Source organism: Barbatula barbatula, assembly GCF_947034865.1.
Source record: "Barbatula barbatula genome assembly, chromosome: 3".
In the NCBI taxonomy this organism is placed as follows: Eukaryota; Metazoa; Chordata; class Actinopteri; order Cypriniformes; family Nemacheilidae; genus Barbatula; species Barbatula barbatula.
The window spans coordinates 11,692,601-11,720,565 of NC_136764.1; the positions used below are offsets into that span (position 1 = coordinate 11,692,601).

Sequence of the window (27,965 nt, forward strand, 5' to 3'; positions counted from 1 at the left end):
ATCGAATCAGATCGCAATGAAAAACACAGCCGTATGCGTTGAATGACCTTGACCTGTAACCGCATTTCCTGTAGCTCAGTGCTAAAAGCATTACGTTGGTTGTGGTTTGGATCCCAGGGGATTGCACATACCTACAGTATGTATAAATGTATAGGATAATGCAATGTAAGTCACTTTGGATAAAAGCGCTGCCAAATACATAAAATGTAAAAAAATTTAACCCCATTGATAAATGTAGGCCAGCAGTGTGGTTTAATCCATACTGCAGCCAGGGGGCACGGTGATTTTTTGGAGGTGTGTCCTGAGCTCAGCTGTTCAGGGTCCATAGGGATGGGGCCAGGTGCCATGGTAAACCTGTTTTAATTTGGATAATTTGATGTCGGTCTGTGGGAGGCTGACTGATGCCCTGTCATAAGGGGTGGGGGAAAGCTGCACCGTTGTGACAACGGCCATTTATCGTCTGCCTGATCACACAGAACGGTCACTACCAGAGTTCATGGGGCAGATGTGTTTTTCGATATCTATCTTTCGTTTGATTTCTTACAAATAGTTTCTTGGACTATTGCCACTTTTATTTCTTTTATAGATAAATATCGTGAGGAGAGTAGGATAAAAAATTGTGAGCCGGACTAACACTTGCAGTGCCCACCTGAGCAGCAGGGTTCAATGTATCAGATTTTTGTTAGGGATAATTCTGCCTTGAAATTGATCTGTGCATCATCATAATAATGGCTCCATTCTTTCTCGCTATCTCCCTTTTGACGTATTCTCGGTTATCAAAGTATTTCTTAACTCATGCTTTTATTTCTTTCAAAGGTTTCACACGTGTGCTGCTCCTTTTAATCTATTTTCCCTCACACTCGCTCTATCCTTCCCTTTCATCCTTTTTCCTTTTGGGAGTAATAAAATAGAATTACATGGACATATTCAGAAAAGAGACTGACAGATGGGCTCTCAATGTACGTGAGTCTCTGACTCTTTCTCCTTCTCTCTCAGGCAAAGCACAACACATAAAAGGGGCTCTGAATTACACACTGGATGGAAAATGATACGGCCGGCTCTTCTTTCCTTCCGGTGGTGCTAAATATGTCTAAGGCGTAACGGCAGAACAGGATGGGTGAGAGGATGGCTTTGTGTTGAAAACAAAGCCCATTGCTAGCCTGTTAAAAGCTTCTTAGATTGTATGTTATGGCATTGTCGTGTGTTTTACATAGGTGCTTATGTTTTGCTTAATGTAGCGCAGCGTCTTGGAAAACAATGAGGTGCTTGTGCCATTTACACACACCGTCCGTATTGTTTTATCGCTCGATTTAGTTAAAGGAATTATGCAAATTGTATAATTGTGTGACTGCACCCACAAAATTAGTGTTGAATGCAATTACCATGCCACGATTGCCCATCACAGGCCACTTCTGAGTGCAGCACCGTTTGACATACTTTACTGGGACTGTAAAGCATTGCTCTTGGTTATAATGTTTCCAAGATCAATTTAATAGATAAAGAAGATAAAAATAATCTAGGGTAGGAATAGCCAACAAGAACTGCTAAAGCATTGTGTTACCAATGCCAAAGTCCTGTCTTCAGTTTACAGGAACGCAATTGAAACGTTTACCTTAAATGCACTGTAATGTCACCTTGGATAAAAACGTCCACCCGGTGGATAAATGTCATTGTAACCCCCCTAATTCTTTCCAGCCAAAAGTGGTTGCATATTTTTGACTGGCTTGCCTCGCTCTACATTTACAGTCTACATTTAGCTCTGTATGTTTTTTAGTTCTCTGTTCTTGCTCATCGGGCAGTCAGAGTTTGAGCTACCGCTGTCAGGCACAGTGGGGGACGCCAGCTCAGCGAGTCCACACCACCAAACACATTTACACTCCAAACCCATCCATCCAGCCACACAAACAACAGCATTCAGTACTCTGCAACCTCGCCCCCTGGGAGTCCAATGCTAGTATACATTGTGGCTCTGACGCTCAAAAAAGGCCTGTCACAGAACAGACAGGGGGTCTTAGAGAGGTAGACTTGGCCCACGAATAAATATAATTGCTCATCTGTATTTTCTGCGTTCAGCTTTGAATGTTGTGTGGTCCTTCAATTGATATATTTCCATATACTTTTAGTATCTCTCCAGTATCATTAATGGAGAGATTTGTTTTTTGTAAATGTAATATTAATCTTAGGTGTCCACAGAATGTGTCAGTTTTAGCACAAAATACACCACAAATCTATTATTATACCATGCTCTAGATTAGGGCTTCCCAAACTTTTTAGCCCCCGACCCCCAAAATTACAGTGCTAGGGACTCGAGACCCCCACTGAGGTGGGTAAAGTATACAGACATTGCACGCAACTTTGCAGATGCACTTATTAGGTCTATCCAAACCCGTGCATAATAACACAAGGAGCAAAGTCTAACATAAAATGACTTAATAGTTATTTACTCGTTATTTTACTTGATCACTATTACTATAGATTGTCAAATTTCATCAAACTGATATGAGTTCTGATGGATGTCCTCTTTATGCAAGCGCCGGCCTCTTTTCGCAGCCTACCTGAGGACGATAGCCTTTCTGACTGCAGCACTTCTCCCCCCTCCTCTACTGGCCTCCCTGCATTGTCTTCGGTCGATATGAACCACGTTTAATTTTGAAAAAAAATCTTAATTTAGAGCCTGAAAAATAATGTGCGTGCACGTATGGGAATGTTTAACATGGTGCTATAAATTGACTTGCTGCACCTAACCTAATGTGGTTGCTAACGTGGCGTAATCAACCCAGGGGTCACGATCGAGGGTGTGGAAATTCCAAAGGCTGATGGCTTTTGCATGGTTTCATTTTTAACTTTACTAATGTTTTTGTTTTGTTACACTTATTGATATAATACGTTATTCCTTATAATAAAAACATTATTTCTGGAAGTCAATCTTGTGACCCCGCCCTCGCGGCCTTGCGACCCCTACTTTGGGAACCCCTGCAAACATTTTGGCATGTGAGGAGAAACACGCTGTTTTGGTGTGTGTCTCTAAGTGCAAATTAGCTGCTAAGTCTCCACCCACTTTTCAGCAGAAAGCGCAGCCAGGGCTTTGAGCCTGTACTTCCAACAAAAAGACAAACACCAAGCACCTTGGTTTCTATAAGCGAACAGACTCCTAACAAAGGCAAAAGTACACATGACAAACCGTTCGCGTATTTACAAATCATACACACTGCTTCCTATAAGTGAAGGTACTCAAGCCTCTCTAAGTGAAAGTAACGTTACACAGGACAATCCCGTCGCGTGTTTTCCAAGCCATACACATTGCTTGAGTGAAATCTGATCGGCTCGTTCTCCCACAGGCTTGTAGAGATAGGCTCACATAAACAGTTACCGGGTGGTCATTTTTCACGTTGGTAGATGCACCAGAGACCCGATTATAGCAATAAAAGGGCTAGTTCACCCAAAAATAAAATGCTGTCCTTGGACCCTAAACCGGACTTTTGACAACACTAGCTCTATGGAAGAGATCAGACATTGCAGCGTTGATGCGATGTCCGACTTGGACCCTAAACCGGACTTTTGACAACACTAGCTCTATGGAAGAGATCAGACATTGCAGCGTTGATGCGATGTCCGACTTGGACCCTAAACCGGACTTTTGACTTGGACCCTAAACCGGACTTTTGACAACACTAGCTCAATGAAAGAGATCGGACATCGCAGCCTTGATGAGTAAAGGAGAACACAAACGTCAGTGTCACTCACCAACATAAATAACAAGCTTAAAATGACACATCACTTTTTGATCTTCCCATTCTTTTCAATAGACTTTTACAACACTTGGCTATTATGCTGTTAAATGCAGCTTTTCCAGGCTGAATTTGTGCAGTAAACGAAACGCAATTGATTATTTTAAAGAGGGCAGGGTCACTCGATATATCTTGCACTTTGCATTTTTCAGTTGAAATTACGTCAGCACATCAAAGAATATTGTGCGTTCCAAGGCATTGCAGTGGGCTTTAGTGTATGAAATTTAGCGGCATCTAGTGGTAAGGTTGTGGATTGCAACCAATGGCTCACTCCACCCCTCCCTTATCGAAGCACTACGGCGGCTGACACAGGACTAATATGTCCTCATGTTTTTGCCCACTTTGAGAAGAGGATGACGTATTTACAAACCGCGCTCTGTAGAGCAGTTTGTCCGTTTAGAGATACTGTAGAAGCAACATGGCGAAATCGCTTGTTGCACAAGACGGTGAGCTTCCTTGACCCCAGGGACTAGTTTCTATGTAGAGGGACCACACACAATCTGCACAAACACAACGAACACAACGAACAATGACTGTGCTTACTCACAGGTTGTGGGTTTGGGGGTTTGTTGAGATTGTTTTGCTGTCCCATCCAATAGAAGTATAGATCACAGAAATGTTTTTATGATGTGACCTTTTTAATGTTGGTTTGCTCATCTGTTATGTACTCCAGGGGAATATTCTTCCCAACTCTGGCAGATGTGGTCTTATTTACATTTAGATGACAGTTTCCTAATGAAGGTTTTACTTTCGGTGCCCAGACAGGCATTGTTTAAGTTGATTGAATGTGTGTTGAGTCAGTGTCAAGGCGGCATAATGGCTAATTTAAGATGTTTGTGTGATAGCTGGTTAATGAGTTGTGTTTGTGCAGATTGTGTGTGTGTCAACCTGTGTCATTTGTCTGTGTGGAAAGCTATGCATTGTGTTAAATAAAGAAAACAAAGCTTTCAGTTTCTGCAAGGTCGCAAATGAATGTGCTTTACTAATGGCAGGCACATGCAGGTTTGTGGATGTATGTGCGATATGTTTGTTAATGACCTCTCTGATATTTTGTGCGTGGATTTGTTTGTATGTGCTGCGAAGTGTTTATTACAACGTGTCTGTTGCATTTGGGTCACTTGTACAGGAAGCAGCTAAGAGGAGGGGCATTAATCATTCACTATGCTCTCAGCCCAGTTCACCTAACAAAGCACAACAACAACGCGCTTTGTTTCTTCGAAGACTCCTGCACATAGCAGCTGATAATTTGTGTTGATAAATGAGCTGTTGCCAATTTAGATAAGCTATTTTCGTAACATAAATAATATGGTTAAATAATATAATAGAATGAAGCTTATTCATTAGATGTCAAGGCACAGGGCGAAATAGATTTGTTTCACTATTACTAAGGACATCTCATAAACTTCCATGCATACCAGGTTTAAAATATTATCAATTCTCTACCGTCAACATAACCCTCCCACAAGTCTGTCAGTTTGGAATTTCACTATTTGTGAGCATCTGTCAAATCATATCCAGAGGGAAAATACATTTTTCTGACTGCGCTAGACACGCATCTGTTTTGTACGGACAGTTTTAACTCCAAACCATAAACTTTCTGATGACATCATCCAGCGATGAGTATGAGAGAATGATCACAGCATTTGTTTGTGCCGATGGCTTTACTAAATCTCGGCTTACACTCCACCTCATATGTCTCTGACTAATTCAGGCGTCACCTATTGATTTCAGGCTGGGTCACCTTTAGCAACACGCTACTGTGCTTCAGGGAGGGAGAGAGGAAAAAAGAGAGAGTGAGAGAGAGAAAGAGTGAGAGAAAATAGCAGTCTGTGTGACGATTAAGAAGGTAAAGGAAGTGAGAGGAGGCTGATATAGAGATATGGTGAGAATATGAGATACTGAGAGAATCAAGACCTCACAGTCTTTTCTTTCATAAGCATTTACTGTTATTGAAATCAAGATTGAAATGATTCACATGCATTTTTCCTGAAACGCCTGTACAGTTGCAATTTTGCTTTACTGTATCATATATTGTATCATATCATATACACCTAAATCACAATATGCACAGCAAAACACGAAATGCTTCGAATAGAGAGACTTGAGGTTAGAAACACAGCTATCAATCTGTCACAAAAAGTATTTTTATCACAGTGTTATTATCTGGGGAGTCATCAGTCTGACCCATGTCACTGACCGTACCATGCGCCCCAGTTTACACAGGACTTGTCTTTGGTAAATTCAGGTTGAGTCGACGACACCTAAACCCCCTAGCACTTGTACATCAAGAAGGCTGGAAAGTGCAAAGCGCTGCTGCAAGGCCCCATGGGAAATTTTGAAGCGAATTGATGGGTCTGGTTGGCAGGGAGGGCAGCCAATGTGGGGCGACATGAGACGTCTGTAGTCCTCACATTCTGCCTTGCTTTTTATTTGTTCTACTTTTCTCGTACTTCTTATCATACTTGTCTCTCTTCCTCCGTGTCTTGCTCTCAACACCCCCCCCCTGATATCATGGGAGCCATTCTTGCAGTGTATGGTGCTTCGTTCTTTCCATGCCATCCTTTCACAGTTGTCATGGAAACATAGAAATTTCATGTGCTGAGATGTCAGGGTCAGTATGGAAACAAGATCCTACTTCCTTCACAGTTTTTTGTCAGCGTAATGTTTGGAAAGTGATTATATTTCATTTTTATCTGTGCACATATTCCTGGTAATAATAATATTTACAGAAACAAATCTTAGATGGATAGCATGTTTATTTTCCGTTTGATGATGAAAATAAATTACATTTTGATCGAAGTGATGGATTATTTATTCCTCATTTATTCACTTTCATGTTGTTTTCACATGTACTACTTTTTTATGCTGAGCATCTAAGGGAGACAAAATAGTAGGGACCTTCAGCCGTCACTTCGCTATTATTACAGAAAAAGGCCACATCAACCTGCTATACGTCTTTTTTCACACCTTATCAGTTTGAAACAGCATGACGGTAAGTGTTCATTTTTGCAACTCATACCTTTACAATGCATGCGTTATGCTAACTTCAAATAAAATAAACTAATTGCAAATAACTTTGTTATTCAATTGACAGGCCTAGTTTATACATTTAGCATTTTAATGTTTTCCCTTTACTTTTAGACCTGACCAAGAGAAAAAAACATGTGACCTCTGCCCCCTCTGGCCTGTGATTGTTTGTTTACATTCGCATTCCTTTGACCATGATGGAAGATGTGTCTGGGTCAAACTCAGCAGACTGTCCAACCGTACCGCTCATGCATGTGGTCTTGACAATCACGTCCAGCTCTTTCTCCATCTCATTCTTTCCCAGATTGAAATGCATTCAGCCAGTAAGTCTTGAGGTGTGAAAGAAACATTGATTGTTGAGTGTAAAGGTTAACAGTGATGTGCTCAGTCTATATCAATCCTTTCATGCTTCATTGTGCCCTGTCGATTCATATTCAATGCATAGCCTTATGTTTGCCCACTCAGTAGTTTGTCCTCACAATTTTGGCCTTTTCATTCATCAGGATCTTTTTGATTAGCATGAAGAACCCACAGATGGCTGTCCATGTTTCCAGATGATGGGAAAATAATCATTAACAGGATTTGAAGACTTTGCATATATCTGACTTTAGAGATAAATTGATATATTTCTATGCACATTTTTATAGAAGTGGTTTGGTTATTCTGATTTGATGATCAGCTGGGAGAAAACTAAGTTTGGAGACCTGTGGTGGGTAAGACTGGTCACTACGACCCCTATGATAAGTCTTATGAGACCCAGATGGCTGTCTTCTGAAAATAATTCAACCGAGGACACATGTCCCTCAAAACATCCGCTTTTAGTATAAGCAGGACAGATTTGTTTATTATACTGACCTGTACCAGTCCGATAAATAATGCAAAGGGCCGTGACTCTTAAAAAAACAGGTTATTCTCAACCCATGGTTGGGTGAAAAAGGGACAAACCCGACCATTGAACCAACCATTGGTTGGGTCAAATTTAGACATTCAACCCAACAAATTTAAATTTATAAGCTATATGCATAGACAAATGTGAGAACTCTCCATACTTGTTGCTCTGGGTGGAAAGTAGATCTACAGGCCCTCGCCTGCTGGCTGGCCAGGTAACAGGAGCCTCTGTGTCTCTGAATATTTCAGTGAAAGAGAGTGAGAGAGAGGCAGGAGAAGATGGAATGAGCAAATCAACCATGCCATCCGCTGCTCTCTGTACTGTATGTCAGGGCCCGGGGTTGAATTACAGGGGGGGCACCCTTAACACATGGTGGCTATTCGGCTTAATTAGAAGAGGGCTTTTGTTGTGATAATACTTGAAGAAAGGAGGGTGGATAACACAAACACATAGTATCTAGGGTATGTTTAGCGGTCTGATAAGCTTTGAACAATGCTAAAACAGAAGGTATATTCGTTTCTCTTGTTCTTGAAGAGATTGAAATATATGTCAAAATGAAATATACCTATTTTTGTTTTATTGGCCATTTAACATCTGTAACTTGTTTTAACCAATGGTGTTTCAAGTATTTTTCTCTGAACACAATGTGAATTTTTAAAGAAAAGGACATCTATTTTCTATATAATGAAAATGAATGGGCACTGGGGCTGCATTTATACAAAACAGCAAAAAAGTACAGTCTGACTGCTGTATTTTAAATCTTTACTTGTAATTTGTTCACTTTAAGTGAGGAACAGACAGTAATTCTAGTGGCTATGGACTAAAATATCTTGGCATCTGCTCTAGTTTTTCCTTTTGCTTTCATATGAGAAGTACAATAGTGTTCACTTTCATTATATGGAATAAAACATGGCATGATGTTCTACAAGAATTTTCATCACAGGTTTTTTCTTTGGATTAAATTATTTTGATTTGCAGTGTCATCGGGTTGAGATTTTATCAAAATGTATTGCTATTTTTCGCTCAGCTGTTGAAATAGCCATTTTGCAAGGTCTCAAAGATGGCGAAAGTTTGAGAGGTTGCCTTATTTCCACTGTATGCCAATCTCATCTATTCCACATGAGTGCCCGCGGGGCTTTGTGAGCATTATCCTTACATTTTGCATTAGGTTTTAGAGGCAGGATAGGTGGTTATAGGAAAAGTGGGTGGTTTTAGGGTCACACACAGATCAACAGCTGCCATGGGGGTCACAGGGGCTGGGGGTCATCAGGGGAAAAGGGATGAACGAGCGGCCATTAAGCTGATTAAACCCTGACCTCTTACCCCTCCCCTGACCCCACAAACAGAAAGACTTTATTGCCTCTGTAGGCCCCTGCTGTTGTGATAAGAGCTTCAATTCAGAAAATTATGACACACAGCAACGCTTAGATAAGAGAAGACATGCCCTCAAATGTAAGATCATTGCGGAAACACTGTAAACTCAAAGATCTTTTGTGGTGTATTACAGAAAAACACCAGACCAGTAGCACACTGGGAAATATGACTGCGACAATTTTAAAACAACAAGGCCCCGTCAGATGTTGATAAATCAACATTAAAAAGTCAAAATCGATTTATAGTCAAAATAAATTGCATTTTATAATGGTTAAAAACATTGTGTATATATTAAATTCGTGATTTTGGTTATTAATATGTATGTATTGTTTCTTAGCAACAATATTAAAATACACTAAATAGCATCTTTATTTTCTTTATTATTTTAGCATTATTTATATAAATATTTGTATCCTACAGTACCTTATATTTACTGAAGAACTGATTAGTGTGTCTGTTTTCAGTTTGGCTGCCTGTGTGTGCAACCATTTAACGTCATCGAAAAAGAACATGTCCGCCGCCTCAGGATAAAATGAGTATTACATTGTTTTTTGTCTCTAACGACAAATGCTAGTAGTGTAAGGCTATCAAACCGTATTAAGCCATACATCTCTCTATACTCTGAGTTCCCTTTAAAGAATGTAGCAAAGCAAAACGGTTTTAGGGCACTATTGACAACTATTGTCATTTTTTCTAGTACTATAGTAGGATAGTCAATGGTGGCCATGAAAGGTTTGGTTACAAGCATTCTCCCAAATACCTTTTTTCTGTGTTCATCAGGAAAAAATAACAGATTTGAACCAACTTGAGGGTGAGTAAATTATTAGAGTTTTTATTTTTGGGTGAACTGTCCCTTTAAGTTGATAACAGCCTTTTTAAAATATTCATGAATGTAGCAATGATTAGAAGGCCTAACATTGGAAGTGCAAAGAGGAACAAATATAAATAGTTGAAAATACAACAATATATTAGGCATGATATTATTACTGTGGAAGAAGTGAAATAGTTAAGACTAGCATACAATAAACTGACTAATGCTACTTTCAATTCCTCTTGAGAAGTTTAGTTCATACAGTAAGCAGATGCAAGTGATTATGGTCAGAATAAAATAGACCCAATTGGACAGTGTTATATTTTACTCTCCGTTTCACTTTGTTATAAGTAGAAGCTTTACAAGATATGGCTCACCAGTTCAGTCAGATCTCAGGAAATTCACAAAGAGTTTCCCACTGGCAATGTAATGAAAGTGAATGAGAACTTCAGCATGACAAAATATCACTATTAAAGTATTATTAAAAATGCCTGACTGGCATTAAAATTCTTCTCTTAAATACCATCACTCCGACTTGACTCTGCATATGTCCTTTATAGATGGAGAAAATTGAACTTAAACACGCTTGTATAGGACTATAGAGGCCACATGAGACTGAAATATAAGAAACGGATGAAAGAAAGCCAGGGAATGACAGGAAAGAGGAAGAACTCTGGCAGACAAAAAGGCTGCCTGTGCCAGAACTATCATCTATTTTCTCCTTCATCTCCCTGTCTAAGTTCTGCAGCACTTCTCCACCACTTAAGGACATTGATTCATTCCCTTTTACAATTTACGAGCCGATACTGTACTGCATGTGATCATAGTGCAGAATCATCGATAGAGTCAAAGCTAGGAGAGAGATGTTACAGAATGTAGCACTTGTTACCAAACTTCTCAGGTCAATATTTGTGCAGGCGGTGGTCCTTTAGATCTCGGTGGTGATGTCATTTGTTTTAGTCAGCTCTGGGTTGTCTGTGTGATTATGTTCTGAGATCTTTTATTTGGAATGTCTTTTGTTTGTTGTCTGTGTCGTATGTTTTGTGAAGTCTGTTTTTCGACATATTTTGTGTGATGTTTTTCTTGGCTTTGGTTTTGTCTGGCTTCACACTGTGAGTTGTGTTGTTGTGTTTCCTGTAAGATTTTTTTACATTAGCTATTTCTCACACTTCTGTTTTTGTGGACTTACGTGAGAATCTGTGTTTGTGTCTGTCTGTATGATTTTACTGGAAACCAGAAACTGGCACAGTTCAGCTGGAAAGAAAAGCTTTGAATTGGCACTTTAAGATTATTTCGGTTCAAACCTTCTGGTCTGGTTTACCTTAATGTTAGCTTTGGTGGTCTAAAGACTTAATGCACCTCACAAAACAACACTCCAGATTTGTTTTTAAAACAATGGCTAAATTGCTTTATGTAAAATGCATTGTTAATGTAAAAGCAATCCCGTTTGGATATACACCAGTATTGATTATGTATGTTTTGTAGAGAACATATTGATTGTGTATATATTGTGGAGTCATCTGACATTTATCATTTCCCCAAAATGACTCTCAAAGGGTTCCTGGTATCGACAGATAGTACACAATGTTTAGCAGAAATTGTGGCTGACAAATATAGAATGCTGAAGATCGAGTGGATCCTTTTGTAATTTCTGATTCAGCCGCTTCAATGTAAGGTAGAGTACTGGAAATTTGTACAAGTACTAATACATTGCTGAAAATGTACTCAATAACAAGTACAAGTAATACTGGTGTTAAAAAGTAATTTAGTAAAAGTAAAAATTTCTCTTCTCAAAAACTACTCAGAGTAGTAGTTTCTCATTACTTTTTAGGCGGTGTTATTTACTGAATTATGAAAAATCTAATTTGTGGATTTATATAGAAAATAGCTACTTTTAACAAAACGCATCTTTATTGCATCCTTACTGATAAAGCATATTACAGGATACAACTTACAAAATAGCTATTCAAGAATTACAATTTACACCATTGATTTTTTGAATATCTCTTAAAGTAATTAAAACGATCATATCTTATGTAAGTTAATGTACAGGCAGTCGGTTATTGTTGCAAGAATAAACCGAAAGTGTTTATTGTGCAATAACAGCCAGTTGTCTGAACATTTAATATTGAACTGCAGACCTTCAGCGAGGAAAACGCATTTATTTTCGTTTAAAGGGAAGAAAAAACGTTCAAATGGCAGGAAGAGGCAATTTAATTGAACCGTTTGTAAATATGATGTCATATATTTTATTAAAGGACATATTTATATAACTTTTTTTGTGTAACATTAAACCATGCCTGTCAAAATGATTTGTCGGGACACCATGTGTTGGTAGCTTTGAGCAGTTGTTATCTGGGAATATCATCATATGCCTTGTATGTAGCAATTGGCGAATCAATATCAATTATTCCAGAGCACCGTGTTATAATATTGCGTTATCAGGCCATCATGTTTGATGTGATCACATGTGTTATCATGTCCTCATTTTGCGTATTGCCGTAAATAATAAAACGTGAGTAATTGTGAAATTAAAAACAACCGGAAAGGCCAAGCAAGCATTGTTTTTTTCCATTTTTAGAACACTGCTTGCCTGGCAACAAGGGTGAACAGCTGCCAGTGGTACATACGTCATTGACGCAAGAATTTCGCAAACACACCACGATTTTGAATGATATCAGTGTGGATCCAGCTGGTCTGTTTGCACCAGGAGCATGGCTGGAGGGGGGTGGCAGAGTTTTCCATGTGCCGCCACACGCTGATGTAAGCGGCCATTGTGTCATACACAAAGAAGGGCCAATACAGTTGCTTCCTCATCTGTCCATCTGCGTGCATGTGACTTGTAAGCATAACCTGAAACTTGCATTATTGTGTGCTGTTAGTGTGATGAATAAGTGTAATCTATATGATGATACACAAAGAATTTGAATATACGTCGCTGTGTTTGCCATCTGTACACGTCGGTTTTGTAACTGCCAGATGAGCATACTCTTAAACTCCCCTCTCTTCTTTTCTATCCATTCACCTTTCCAGCCTCGAGCGCAGGAAAGCGGACAATTGCTCGGCTTTGTTTGTGAAACGCGTGTCGCCAGGAGGTGCGCCTGCCCCTCCCACTCCAAAGAGGCTATATTATAAGCGTGCCACTGAAATGAGTCCCCCTGGTCCAGAGGGCCATTATCTCTTTGTGGAAGGGGGTCTCCCCTATTGTCCTTTAGATTAACACAAACCCCTCCCATCTCCCTGTTCCCCTACCACATGCTGGCCCAAAAGTGTTAAAATGCCCTGAAGCAGAAAACGAGAAGGCAATTTACACAGCTGGCCACACGGCTGGGTGAAAGAAAAGAGGGGAAATAGACAACGAAAGATAAATATGAGTAATGGAATAGTTTGGTGGGAAACAGCTTTTTAAAGAGACACTGCATGTACAAAGAAAACACTCTTGTGTCACACTCTTTAGGTTGCTGTTTGAGGCCAGTTTCACTGGAGAAGCAGAGTTTTGGTGTTCATTTCCAACAATAAGCAACACAACTACTATTGTTAAAATGTAAGGTTGGGGAATTTGAAAAGCCCCAAGCTGCAGTTTTGTGTGTCAAACAGACAAGGCAATACAGTCAAAGGATACTGTTTGCTGCTTTAAGTGTTAAACTTTGACATGTAATGTTCTTAGATTATAATAGAGATTTTGGTGTTGATTATTTTGCCATTGGCCAATAAGCAAACATCCAGCACACAGAGAAACATGCACAAAAAACAATCAAGTTTGTTTTATACACTTTTATTGTACTTTTTTATATTCACTCCTGTCATAATATCTGTCATTGTTTACTCGCCCTCTTGTCATTCCAAATCTGTATGACTTTCTTTCTTCTGCAGAACACAGAAGATATTTTCAAGAATGTCGATAACCGAACAACGGGCGTACCCATTCACTTTTATTGTATGGACATAAAACCAATGCAAGTGAATGGGTGCCGTTGTTGTTCAGGTACCAACCTTCTTCAAAATATCTTCTGTTATCTTCTGCAGAGGTATGAAAGTCATATAGGTTTAAAATGACAAGAGGGTGAGTAAATTATGACAGTTTTTTCATATTAGGGTGAATTATCCTCAAATGCATTTCTCAAAACGAACTGTTAAAACTGCATTGTATTGTCCTCTAGATTAATTTGATCAACTTCGTACTTCAGATGTTGCAAGAGGCTTTGGATAAAAGCATCTGCTAAACGCTAGATGTGAATGCACAACATTGCAAGCATCATAGTGTGACTTTCAAGAAGCACTCACATTTTCTTTAGACAGGATTAATAGTTTTTCATGCAGATATCAAGGAGGAAAAGCTAAATCGTGTGTATTTTTTACACTGGGCATTAACTAGAGATCGAGTCAGAATGTCTAAAAACGACGGATAGAGATTTCAGTGAAGAGAGGGCAGAGCATGACCACAGGCCAACAATCTCAAACACTTTTCTGCAGCAGACCCTTCATTTTGTGTGTGGCCTTGGAGGAAATGGTCAGGATATTCACGTCACCCTGAAAGACTGAGTGCATTCAAGGTGTCTCAGAGGGATTTGGTTGCGTTGCACTTTGGGTTTGACGGGGCTTGCATGACGGACAGAGCTGATGTTTGTTTAAGATCTGGAGTCTGGCTGAGAAGCATGCCTGGCTAAATGCATGTCCTGAAAATGTTAGGGTTGCTGTGGTGCAGTTGTCAAGCCTAGTCTGTTATAGTCTGTATTAGTGCTGCACGATTAATCATATCGCAATCATGATGTCAGGCTATGCGATTACATGACGGCAAAATGTTGCGATTATATTAAAGAAACAGGTGCATTCGTGCACGCGACAAGACATCAATTCTAAGAGACATATGCCCATTTTCTATGCAAGAAAAAAATATTGTCGTCTTGTGTGGCGGTGGCGAGTGTGCTTGATCACGCGGCTTGCGCAGTGTGGAGATGGGAGAAATGCATGCAGAGCAGACCGACACTGAACTATTGCCCAGAAAAACCTCTGTTATTTGGCGATATTTTTGTTTCAGGATATCAGACACTGAGCAGAGAGAGGTACTGTGCAGAATTTGCAAATCTAAAGTTATAAATAAAGTACTAAATAGAATGTTTTAGAAAGAGGATTCAACCAGTGGATTGAGCAACAACCATTTAAAGTAACAACAAAGATTATAGAGGTTTAAGTTTTACAGAGTGAACCACACATTTATATCCAATTTCTTATATCCAGAGCTCATACAAATATGTTACAATCTGCTTAAATGTCCATATGTTGGGATTATTTGCCTAAAAATGTGTACATCGTATTAATGTTCTAATTGTTTAATTTACCTGTTCTGTTGATAATATATTTTTTTAAGTTAATTTAATTCAGTAATGCAAAGATGTTACTGTTATTTAATTTTATAGCATTTTATTTTAATTTGAAAATTTTGTGCAATTCTAGTTCTAGTTGCTAGTTTGAACTGTATATCTCAGTTGAGAAATACAAATTTCAGCATTTTCACTTATCTGTATGTGCATTTTCCTTGATATCATCCAAGTTGACTCATTATACCCAGTTTATTGTAATCGCAGTACCTCAATAATCGCAATGTGACATTTTCCTCAAATCATGCAGCCCTAGTCGGTGTTATACAATTTTTTGCTAAACACATCAAGTTAACTAAAAAACGAATCTACACAGTCTTTAGTGACACATTGTGGAATATAATATCTTGACCACACTAGTTTAGCGCCGTGACAACTTCGTTCAGCAACTTTTTGTTGCCATATTTTTGCTGTTATCTGATGAATTGGTTTAATTGTTTAAAGTAAATCGACAGCTAAGCTAACACAACCTTTGCTTGCCATTCCCTTTGTGCAAAGAGGTTAATGTTATCAGCAAGTCCAATTTATTCTCAAAGAATATTATTTCGATGCTGTTTTTGTTGAGAAGTGAATAGAAAAATTTAAGATCAAACAGAACATGAAAAAATATTTGCTTCAGTTTGTTCGGACATAATATTTCATTTCGTTTAGTCATACAAACAGCACAGTGTTCAATCCTCAATGTAGTTGGCACTCCAGCTGGATTTAGATTATCTTTCAAAACCAATATCACAGAGCGGGAGGTAACAGGCTGGAGACTCGTGGTGTGTGTTTCTGATTAGCTCTCATCTGATTGGCTGAGACTAAAGTGTGAAAGACCGTGGGGTGGAGAATGCATGAGTCGGGGGTGGGGTTAGGGGCAGGGCCTGTTTCTCTCCCTATCTTCTCTCTCACAGTTTGCCTTGTGTCCCTGCTTGATGAGCTCAGCGGATCACTTTTCATCATGAGACGGCTCTCACGCTGCCGTTCACACAACCGTCTCGCCTCTTTCTCTCTCTCCCTTCCTCTCTCTCTCTTCCTCCCTCCGTCCATGGGCTGCGGAGCCGGGAGTGTGCGAGGACTTTAGGAGCCGTTTGACGGGGATCCAGAGCTTGGAGTGGGACGGAGGGATTAACCTTAGGGAAGGGGTGGGGGGTTACATCTCTGGGGAAAAGCCTCTTTTCTCCTTCCTCAGCAGGGAGAGGGCGAGAAAAGAGAGAACGAAGTAGCGTGCGCTCCTCACAAAGAGAGTAGCTGCTCACGTCCTTTCTTCCTGCGGGTCTACTGATTTTTTCCTTTTACCCGGAGCGACAACAGACTGCAGGAGTTTGACAGACAGGAAGACCTTCACGACCGCATCCGTGTAAGCACCCTTGTGTTTGTGTTACGAGTGTGCAGAAGAACTTGATGTGGCACTCTCAAGTCCTGTGTGTTTTCATGCGTTTGTGAGTGGGACTACCTCTTCGTTCCACAAAGAAACTACTGTGGGATCTTTTAGTTCTTCTCTTCTTTCGGCGGTATGGGTTACCTGATTTGCATTCGTTTCTCTCGGCATGTGTTGTCCTGTATCTTTCAATTGCTCTATTAGAGGTGTGATCCACACTGGCAAGGATATCGTCTCTTTGTGTTGGATGTTACAACCATGCTGAAGCATGTTGGCTCCTGTGATGTTTTTGAAACTGGGATATCCATGGATTCAATACTTTCTGAGCTGCGGGGTGCAGTGAGGTTATAGAAACTCAATGTGTGTGTGGCGGCTTGGAGAAGGATATATTTTCACCTGAACCTGCGGCTCATGTTTTCTCAGCTGCCATGTGTGATCAGATAAGGTGATTAGTGGAGAGGGGTGACGGTTGGAGTCTGTCCTCTCTTTTACGCGCTGTGGCTATGGTTTGTCTTTCTCTTCCTTCTCTTATTTGTTGTTTTCAGAGGAAACGTTCAACGGTGCAAGGCGACTCTTAACCCGGGGAAAGGATTTGAATGCTTTTCATTGTGTCACTCCTGCTTGTGTGTGTGGGGCTTATGGATTTGCATGGGTCTGTATAGGCGTGTGTGGCCGTGTGTTTCCAAGGGTGGAGTATTTATGGAAACACAGTGTGTGTGTGTGTTCTTGTGTTATTCTATGCGTCCCTTTTAATGAAGATTTGTAGTGGCACTATGGTACAGTTAAAGAGACAGTTCACCCAAAAATGAAAATTCTGTCATGAATTACTAACCCTAAAGTTGTTCCAAACTTGTATAAATGTCTTTGTTTGATTGAACACAAAGAAAGATATTTGGAAGAATGTTTGTGTTCAACAGAATAATGATATTTCTACAAATTTAAAACAACTTGAGGGTGAGTAACTCATGTGTTCATTTATGGGTGACATATCCATTTAAGACGTATGGCACTTGTACTTTTTGTATATAACATCGTCTCAATTGACCACTATAGTATAGTATACAATGGTATTTAGATCTTAAAACAAAACGATTACGCACGAATGTGTATTGTGTTAATCTAACATAGTTTAGCATGGTAAAACGTGGTACCAAGAAGAAACACAACCGTACTTGTGAAATTACACCTTAAGTCATTTTTATGTGCTTTATTTCTAAATCAAATAATCATACTTAAAGTAAAGGACATTCAGTGAAAATATAACCTTGATATTGACTGTGTAATGCCATTTCAACGATTGAAATCATATTGTTATTAATGATTGAAATCGAACTTCGATGCTCATTATTTCAACATTAGATTATGAGACTTTAGCCTGGATTGCACAGACAGGGTCACAAATGGTCACTTAATGATACTATGGTACTAGTTGCAAGTTATAGCATAGCACTTTTTTATAAGTGATTTTTTGCTGGAGTGTATTTGTATGTTGCGAGCGGTGGGTCATGGACACAGTGTGTGTGATGTGGAGGGCAGTGGGACTAGAGTGTGTTGTCCGTGAGCATTGGACTGGAAAGAGCTGACTGGAGCTGCTCTGTAGAGAGAGGCTCTACTGGGAGAGTTTTGAACTCAGCTGTTAACCGCGTGAAGAGCTACACAACCATTTGCCTAACCCATTCAATGTCCCTCCTTTGGAGAGGGCCACTGGATTAGAGCCAGAAGGATTTGTGTGTGTGTCCGTGCTGCTGAGAGGACAGGAGGTGGGATCGCACATCTGCCACAAGGCAGTGTGTGTGTGATTACTGGTTTTGCGATGGGGGTGGACACTTCAGTTGTGGTGATGAATGGCTTTTGGGCTGTCAGAAGACATAGCCTTCAATGGCTGTCTTATATTTACACTCTCTCTGCTTATAGCTTGTATTTAAGGGTCTTGCTGCAGAGCTGGACTGCTTCTGAGCTTCTTGGACATGGAAATTAAATGGGGAGATTTTTGAAAAGGCTTCGAGGAACAGATCACCCAAAAATTTACTCACCCTCATGTTGTTCCAAATCTGTATACATTTCTTTGTTCTGAGCAAGATATTTAAAAGCTTGTAACCAAACAGTTCTTGGCCACCATTGACTAGTAGGAAACATTTCTTTATACATTTCTTTGTTCTATTAAAAACAAAAGAAGTATTTTTAAGAATGTAGGAGAGCAAACAGTTCTGGGGCACTTTCGTCTACCATGGTAATGTTTCCTGCTATGGTAGTCAATGGTGGCCAAGAAATGTCTCCATTTCAAGAGGGATGTTTTGAAGCTTTACTGGTGATAAAGAGATCCTCAGCATCCTTGCTCGGTTATTTAACAGAGTATTTTTTTGATACTTCATAAGATGGTTGTATTTTGTTATCATTAGTAAATGCATTAGGTAATGTGAACTTGCGAATTTTTTTATTTAACATCAATCTTACACCATTATTAATGTTACTTATTGCCAAAATGATTGTTCCTGATAGTTTGTTGTGCATTTATTAAATTCAACAGAACAACTTGTGTTAAATGTATAAGTAAATGCTGAAATCAACATAAATCAAGATTAATAAATGTTTGGAAGTATTTTTATTGTTAGGTCATGTTAGCTAATGCATTAAAGCAACCCTAGAGATCTTTTGCTTACGGTTACCCCATGTTCAACCACATGGGGTAACCGTAAGCAAAAGATCTCTAGCTTAGCTTAGCTTAAGCGCAATTGTCTTTAATCAGTGTCGTAAATATTGTCGCTGTATTAGCTTCCCCATGGGCAGCACAATACACGTGAATTTTCTGACTGAGCAGAAACCGCTGTTACATCATGTCACTTTATAAACTGTGCATGTACTAAATCTGCCTTTTGGACGCTTTGGGGTATACCACTGGGCTTTACTAATAGCTCAAACTAGATTCTGAGGTAGCCACTGGTTATTACCAGTTAACAAGTAGTACACATATTTTGTGATAAATCTTTTTGGGCCATAAATCCTTATTATTAATCAGTCTTTATGTTTGTCACTGGGTTTTGCAAATGTCTAACCAATATGAAGTGCTTGTCAACTTTGAAGGGCATAGGGATGAATACTGATTAATACTGTGATGTCAAAGTGTTTACCCTCTGGAGTGAGAGCTTCACAGGGTTGAAGGGTGTAGAGGACCAAACTACTGTTTCTTGAAGTGCCCTTCTGCGTCATCATCCCTTGCCAATAAGGAGTTGCCGTCGCCATGCAATAATCTGCGCAAAGAATCATGGGGGCGTGAAATGTCCATCAGTTGTAGCCTTCGAAATACATAATTGTGAAGGACCCTTTGAAGTGGCCAGTTAAGGGCACTTCGTTTTGGAACAACCCTTCAATATGGCGGCCATGATTGTTTTTACTCCAAAGTGCCCGTCGGAGGGCGATATATCCCATTTGTAGCACACAGAAGGTTTTAGAAGGACAGCCACACAGGTTTGAAAATGTTCCAGTTAATGCTAAAATGCTCTTAACTATTTAGCAAATGGCGTGGGCAAACCTTTTTCTGGGGTGAATACATTTAGAAATGTTGTGACACATGCCCTGACAAGACTGCATGTATGAGGAGTTTTTGGTGTCACCAGTAGTGGTGTGTACAGTGTAAACCGTACGACTTCTAATGTCTAATTGAAAGCAGAATTGCCATGTGGTTTGCATTTACCTTGTCTAGGCTCTGTTCGAATTTTCTACAGTTTCACTTTGATGTGACAATCTCCAAGAGTGGTTGCTTGATTCATCAGCTTATGTGTCACCTCAGAACACATCTCACCAGACACATCATTCACACTTGCACTTATTACCCATGTGCCCAAACATCTCACTTTGTTGCTCACACATCTATGCTCATGCCATGGCTGTGGCCATTGGCTCCTCTATATTTCAGAGTGTTCTGATCAGAAAAACAGCCCAGTCTGCTACAACAGATGCCTGTTGTCTAGTCTTTGTGCTTCTGTATGGCAGAATTGTATCTCCACGGGGCAGGTCTGTTTAATTAGGATTGTGTAGGTGGATGGGGGAGGAGGTATTGAACATGTGGCTAGACGGCTGTCTGTGTCATGACATACGTACTGCCTGCAGTGAGCTCATGCTTTACTCATCTGACACTAGGTGCTGTTTAAGTGATGGGGAGGCAGAGATTGATGGAGGGAAAGAGAGACCAAACATAACAATGGTTGAATAACAGAGAGATGGAGAGGTTAACATCATGTCTTAACATGGCGTGATGTGTCAACTTTCTAGCAACAAGAAAGTTGTGTTGTTTGTGTTGAATGTGAAACTGATGCAAATGTAATTCAAAAGCCAGACAATTCATTGAATTTGTGAATTCGCGTGACAGTCACTTTTTATTGTGTTGATTAAATTCAGTAGGCTTTATATTATGAACCTATGAACCATGATTTGCCTTTTAGCTGTTTGGAGGTTGCACTTGATTGGACAGAAATCTATGTAGTGCAGGATGAGTCATTAAAAATGATGACAAAACAGCAAAAAACCCCACAAAACTTTCATTTTCATTGAGTCAACAATAAGTGAGTCTGGTGAGCAAGTGAACGACACTACTTGAAGAGAAGTGAGATGTTTTAAATGAAAGGAGAGAGAATGCAAAGGTAAACAACAGATGGCGAATGTGTGCTGCTCCTCATCAAAGCCAATGGTGGCTGAAGCTTTATGTCCATCACGGCTCTGATGACCGTGGTAACGCAGGCAAGAGGCCAGGCAGCGGGCGCTCTCTCTATCACAGACCTCCCACCCTTCTGATGGAAAACGCAGGCACCCGTGTGCCTCAGAGCATGTGAGATTGAAGCCCTGCTGAGGGGTGATGAGTGCTGAAGCATAAACAAATTCATATGAGGATGTAGACGGTAAAGGGCACACAGCATTGCTTCACAGATTCACTCGTGTGTTATTGAAACAAAAAAGCACAAAAGGGTTATTGTAAACTACATCACAGATGCTGCACAGCAGTCTGTATGGTAATCTGGAATATGATTTTAAAGGTTCAGGGCATTACAGTTACTTGCCGTACAGGCCCAGGTAAATAAAAAACATGAACTTAGTTCAAAAGGCTTTTAGCCAATCAGATTGCATGTCCTGACTTAACTATTGTATAAAACAGATCAAGCCTTTAAGTGGACTGTGTGGTCTTGTACTAAGGTCTGAGATATTATCATTCCTCTAGTCATGCAGAACAGTTTTAAGCTCTTGAATGCTGGAGCGTTGTCCAAACAGAAAATTCAATTAGGCAAAACAAAGAAAACTATCTTTATGATGGAGCAAGCAAAACAAATAAAGCCCCGAGTGTGGAATAGCTGAACTGAGGAAAATGTTAATAACCTAAAAACGCTGCAGATTGAAGACTCTGTCAAGAACCTGCACATTGTCCCCTTTACGCTTAATCATCTGTATTTTAATAGTACAAAACAGTCACTAAAAACAAAAAGACACATTTGTTTTGATTGAGCGCTATGCGCTGCAGGAAAACACAGAGAAGCACAATTACACTTGGGTTGTTTTGACTCGCTTTGACTTATAGCCATAGCATCCGCATCCCAATGACACGCACACCGATGGAGTGCTATTGTGTTTCTAACAGATAAGTCGGCACAAATGGCTGTTTTACCATTCCGAATAGACCGCTTTTAGATGTGGCCTCGTCTCGCTTGGATTAGCAGGAGACAGCGCATAAGCACTCCATTAGAATGAGGTTGTTATAGTTGCATTAGTTGTGTCTCATATGGTTGGGGATCATTACCCATGAGAAGAGCGAGTGTTATTGATGTACTACACGTTTTTTCGTCTCTCTGTTTGACGTCTGCGTTTTATCTGCAGCGTGGCCCCCGAAGGCACAGTACAGTCATGCCGTATGGTCACCCTCGCTCACAGCGTGACTCAGTCACTGACACATTGAAACAGACTGGCCACTGTCCTTTCATGCTGTCTGTGTGTGTGTGTGTGTGTGTGTAGGGTGATGTTTGTGACTTTGCACTTGTGTGTAATTTTTATGTGTACACTGTGAACAAGTATACAGAAACGTTTGGGCTTCATATATTTGAGACTCCATATAGACCAAATTGCACATTACACTAGTCCAGACTCCAGAAGCACTTCCGGTTTCCATTTTTATTTATTCATAGTATTTTTCATAGTATCTTATAATTAAATCTAAAATATATTTGTCTGACATTTTAAATCCGTTATAAATATTCTGTTGGTTGTATTTTTTCCAAACGTCTGTGTGGTGTTAAAAAACTGAAAAAGGAAGTTCTTCTGGACCAGCGTCAAACTAATGCTGTTAACGTCATCCAAAAATGTCCATACAAGTGTCTGTCTACAAAAGTTAAACAATATGGTATTTTTCCAATATAATGTTTCCTAAACATTTACTGCAAACTGAGAAAACAAATAGTGAAAATCCTGCTATTTTGTGTCAATAACTGAGGTTTAGTATTCTGCTTTATGTAAAAATCAGTATAGCAATCTTTTTAAACAGAGGGCGTCCATTGGATTTTTAGAAGCATCGTAATGTCATATATTCAGTTTTATGCATTTTTCCTGATCCACTCCCGCACTTTACGTCTGGCTCTTAATGGGAACGATTGATCAGCAAAAAGCTTTTGTCATCAGTTTTTTTTAGCCGTTTCTTTTTTTAATCCACATTCAGGCTTTGTTTTACAAGTCTTTTTGCAATTACCTAATGTGAGAACAGTGTTCAAAAATCCGTCTACGACTCTCAGACTAACAACGTAATTATGTTTGCATCCGTGTTTATTACAGTCATTAGTGACTACAGCGGTTTGAGTGAAGGAACGTAAGCTGAACTGACACGCGTTTCTGAAGCAAACACGGCCTCAGTGACACAATTCTGTGGCTCGGCACGCTGAATGACCCTTTGTGTGTTAGCTTGGGCCTGAAATTCGAAACAGCAAAACTCACACCTAGACATGTTATGATAGTCGCCAGTGGCATGTTAGGGCAGCAGGCTCTCTCTTTCTTTTTTCATTCATTCATCTCTCATGCAGACACATGCACACTTTGTATTTCTCTTCTTTCGTGACCTCATTTATTTTCTCTTTGCTATCGGTAACACTTACTCAGGATTCCAGGCTCTGACTGTCTGGCCACCCTCTTTCCTGTCGTCTGAATTTGGCTGTGTGCTTTCCTGCCTCTCGCTCTCTCTAATGTATGACCTTAATGTGTTGTGTGTCAGATTGTCCACATGCAGTGTGTATGTTTGTGTGTGTGTGTCAGACTCTTTGTTCCATTGAGACCTGAATGGTTGGCTTCTCTGATGACTGTTTGTCTGACCGAGGATGTTTATATTTTCTGGAATCATTTCTCTCTGCATTCTCTCTGAGGGTAACTGTTTTGAGCATCTTCCCAGGATGAGATCCCTCTTATTCCTGGAAAACTATTTGCGTCACTTACTGTAGTAAGAAGTGCCCGCTAGCGTAAACACATTTAGGGATATTCCCCCTTTAATGTGTAGGTTTTTCTGTGACTAAACCTTTCCCTCTATTTCTCTTTTTCCTTTGTTATTCCCCTTTAAATCTCTAACTGCACGTTTATGACTTCGATACATAAATTGGAACACCTCATGAGCTGCAAAGTAGCACATTAAAACCAGTCAGCATACCTCAGCAACTCCCTGTCAGTCAAACGTATTCTATAACTGTGGTGTTTATCCCTTCGAGCAAGCAGCACTCATATTGTTTTCTGTTAATTTATTTATTGCATGCTTTTTAAGTGTCTTATTTGGAATAAATACCATTTATAATATTTTTAAATAAAATATGGGTATGACTGTATTCCTTTGTGTGTGAAGATGTATGTGATATGTCTAGTCATGTGAACATGTGATAATAATTGCATGTGTGTGTGTCATATAGAACGTGTGTCTTTCTCACCCGCTGCCCTCATTATTGCATCGTTCCCCATGGTGCTCTTGCACATGATGACAGCAGTCGAGCTCAATTTCTGTCCTATGGCTTATCTTCTAGTTTTTTTCTTTCATTTCTCTTCTCAAATACCTTTTCATGCTAGTTTTCCCCCACACACTCATATGACCAGTACATCAACCCCTGGGTCTCTGTTATTTCTGTTTAATGACATGGCGGATGTGTCTGTGTGTTTTTGTCTCGTAGGGTTTCTGTAAGGCTGGCGCACTCGCCATTGACCTGAATTCGGGGGCCTCAGGCTGACATCTTGGTGCTTTGATGAGGTAACGGCGGAGCCCGGAAACCCAGCCCCTGCGTCGCACCACCCCCATCCCTTTCCCCTCCTCCCTCCCCCTCACCACCTGACCAAGCCATGGGTCAAAAGATCTCGGGGGGCATAAAGTCTGTGGACGCACGTGGGGAACCGTCCTTTAGACCTCTGAGGAGAGAGCTGAGAGGGCCCGACTTCTTCAAGCCCGCCAGGTTGGACTTACTGCTGGACATGCCCCCCGCTCTAAACGAGCTGCAGCTTAGACACGCATGGAATCCGGATGACCGCTCCCTTAACATCTTCATCAAGGATGATGACAAACTTACCTTCCATCGCCACCCGGTTGCCCAAAGCACAGACGGTATACGCGGCCGGGTGGGTTTCACGCGAGGACTTCACGTTTGGAGGATCCATTGGCCCGCCAGGCAGCGGGGCACGCACGCGGTGGTGGGCGTGGCCACGGCAGATGCCCCGCTGCACTCGGTTGGCTACACGTCTTTAGTTGGCAGTGATGGCGAGTCCTGGGGCTGGGACCTGGGACGTAACAAGCTCTACCACAACAGTAAGAACAGACCTGCGTCTTCTTCCCACACCTACCCAAGCTTCCTGGAGCCAGAGGAGGCCTTTGTGCTGCCAGATGCTCTGATGGTGGTGCTGGATATGGATGAGGGCACCTTAAGCTTCATGGTTGATGGACAGTACCTTGGAGTGGCCTTCAGAGGCCTTAAGGGCAAAAAGCTTTACCCCATCGTCAGTGCGGTGTGGGGTCACTGTGAGATCACTATGCGCTACATCAATGGCCTAGATCGTAAGTAAAACAATTATTACATTTTCTCCACAGTGTCATCACTTCCACACCCTCATGTCATTCCAAACTTGTATGACTTTGGCTGTTTTCTGCAGAACACAAGAGAAGCTATTTTAAAGAACGTTGGTAACCAAACAACATTGCACCTCATTGACTTCCATTTTATGGACACAAAACCACTAGTACGTTTCTCAAAAAAATCTTCTTTTGTTTTCGACAGAAAAAAAGTAATACACAAGAGGATGAATTAATAATAACAGAGTTGTTAGCATAGGGATGGAGTCACCCAAGTACAGGGTTGTGATGTTTTGTGCCCTGTTCGTTCAAGACCACGCTGCGGAATAGATGTTTGGTTCTTCTCTCACGCTTGTTACCCTAAGGGAACTCGGGCATTGCTGCCGGTACACATTCATTATTAATGCAAGGAACAATGTAACACCTTGGCAATGGCGTCAGGACGTTTCTAAACATCGCTGAATGGAGTATTGGCTCCGACTAGCTAGCCTTGGCAAATCATTAAAGCTAATGCAGAGAGCTTCTCTTAATGCATTTAGATTTTCAGAGGAGACTAGAAATGAGATGCTTATGGCCAGTGGAAGTTTGCCCGTGCGTACGTAGGGGCACGTTCTGCGCTCGCATGTTTGTGCAAGTGATTATGCATTAGTTCGATCACTTGGAGCTGTAGGCTATTCTATTCTTTCTAAGGCTAAACACTGCACCTCTGTGTTTGTAGAGGCTTGCAACTTTCCTTCACCCATCATCAGCATGTGTTTTGGAAATACTTTTCCTAATTCGCTTCTGCCAGGCAGACACCATGTGTTTATGAAAGAGAGAGTTTCTGTGAGACAGCATTTAAAAGCCAGGGGCATGTTTTTGTAACGCTCTGAGCTGCATTTGATAGCATAAGCTCAAAGTGTTTTCTTCAGACATCTGACAGAATACCAAGTGACAAAGAAAATCACAGATCTAATGGATTTTGCCCTGTTCCATTAAATACTCAAGTTTACATGTCCAAACCTGTGCATGAAAATGGCAAATAAACATTGGACTTTTATAGGTAAAATCACTGTAATGTTTTAAAAAAGTAATAGTTGACAAATTTACTGTACATGTGTCCTAAATGTAGAAAACAAACTCTTAATAATATATATATTTTTATCATTAATATTTATATTTATGCATGTTATATATTATACATATTTTCATTCATAATATAAAAATATAAGTATGCATAATGCTGCTGTCCTTCTGAAACCTTGCATCTCCATATTTGCTCATATCTAGCCAATAAAAAGTGTTTGTCATCTTTTACAACACAGTATTTAATTATTTAAAAAGTGACTTGACAAACAGCGAATTTGGCTATCCGATGTTTTGGAAAGACATTTATTTTCTTAAATTTTTGTCGTCACACCATTGGACACATTTACAGTTTTTTGTCAGCTACCCATGTGTATTTGTTCATAATAATAATTACATACAATAGTTTGTAAAATAATATTTGGAACATTTTTGTAGCCTTTGCAGTATTTTTGTGGCTGATTGCAGTAGCCAGGCAGTTAAGTCCTGTTTACACCAAGAATGATAAGTAAATTATAACAACAACTATGACGTTTTACAAATGATTCTAAATTTAAGAGAATATCTCCACAACTATAACAATATTATTGGGATAACTTTTTTCCAGATGAAGGATAAAACATTGACAGCCTATCAATATCCTTTTCAATTCAATTTAATCAATTACATTTTAAGAGGTTGTGCTTTTATAACCACGGCGTATAAGATTAGAATTAATAATGTTATTGTCTGTTGGTGCGGACGTTAATATAGTTATCGTTCTTGGTGTGAATGGGTCTTAAATATATTGAGTACAATTTGATGGATTTATGGTCACAGGCAGGCGCGGATTAATCCAAAGGCTTGTCTAGGCTGCAGCCTAGGGGCCCTGCCTGTTAAGGGGCCTCTGATTGGCAGAGTTTTTATTTAAAATGTACTTCAGCGGGAACAAAAAATATGACCCTCATTGGCCCATGAGAAATATAAACTAAAAATAAGCCGGTAACTTGGATAGATGTGTGCAAAACAATGCAGGCTCACTCTTGCTCAAATGCCAGATGAATTACCAACGCTATTATCTCTTTCGTTTGTTTTATTGAAGTAAATCCATTGTAATTAGCTAAAGCGCATGCGCAAGGTTCGGTACCCTGGTGCGCACCTGAGTTCGCGTGACAGCTTTTACATTAGCGTTTTTTCATGCGAACCGTGCTTCATTCCGAACTAAACTGCAAG

The 27,965-nt window shown here is 40.1% G+C and overlaps 1 protein-coding gene across 4 annotated transcripts in view; it reads left to right on the forward strand.

Moving 5' to 3' along the window:
* Positions 1-27,965, forward strand: part of spsb4a (splA/ryanodine receptor domain and SOCS box containing 4a) — a 53,418-nt gene that overhangs the window by 960 nt on the left and 24,493 nt on the right. For 2 of the 4 annotated variants that reach the window (XR_013786424.1, XM_079452627.1), the window contains exon 2: positions 24,802-25,673. Coding sequence is in view for 3 of the 4 variants with exons in the window: in XM_079452627.1 (XP_079308753.1) it covers positions 24,968-25,673 (706 nt within the window). In the remaining variant the exon portion in view is untranslated. Of the gene's footprint in view, positions 1-11,468; positions 11,565-16,171; positions 16,610-24,801; positions 25,674-27,965 lie in introns of those variants that run through there. The other 2 variants (XM_079452629.1, XM_079452628.1) reach the window with 2 other exon arrangements.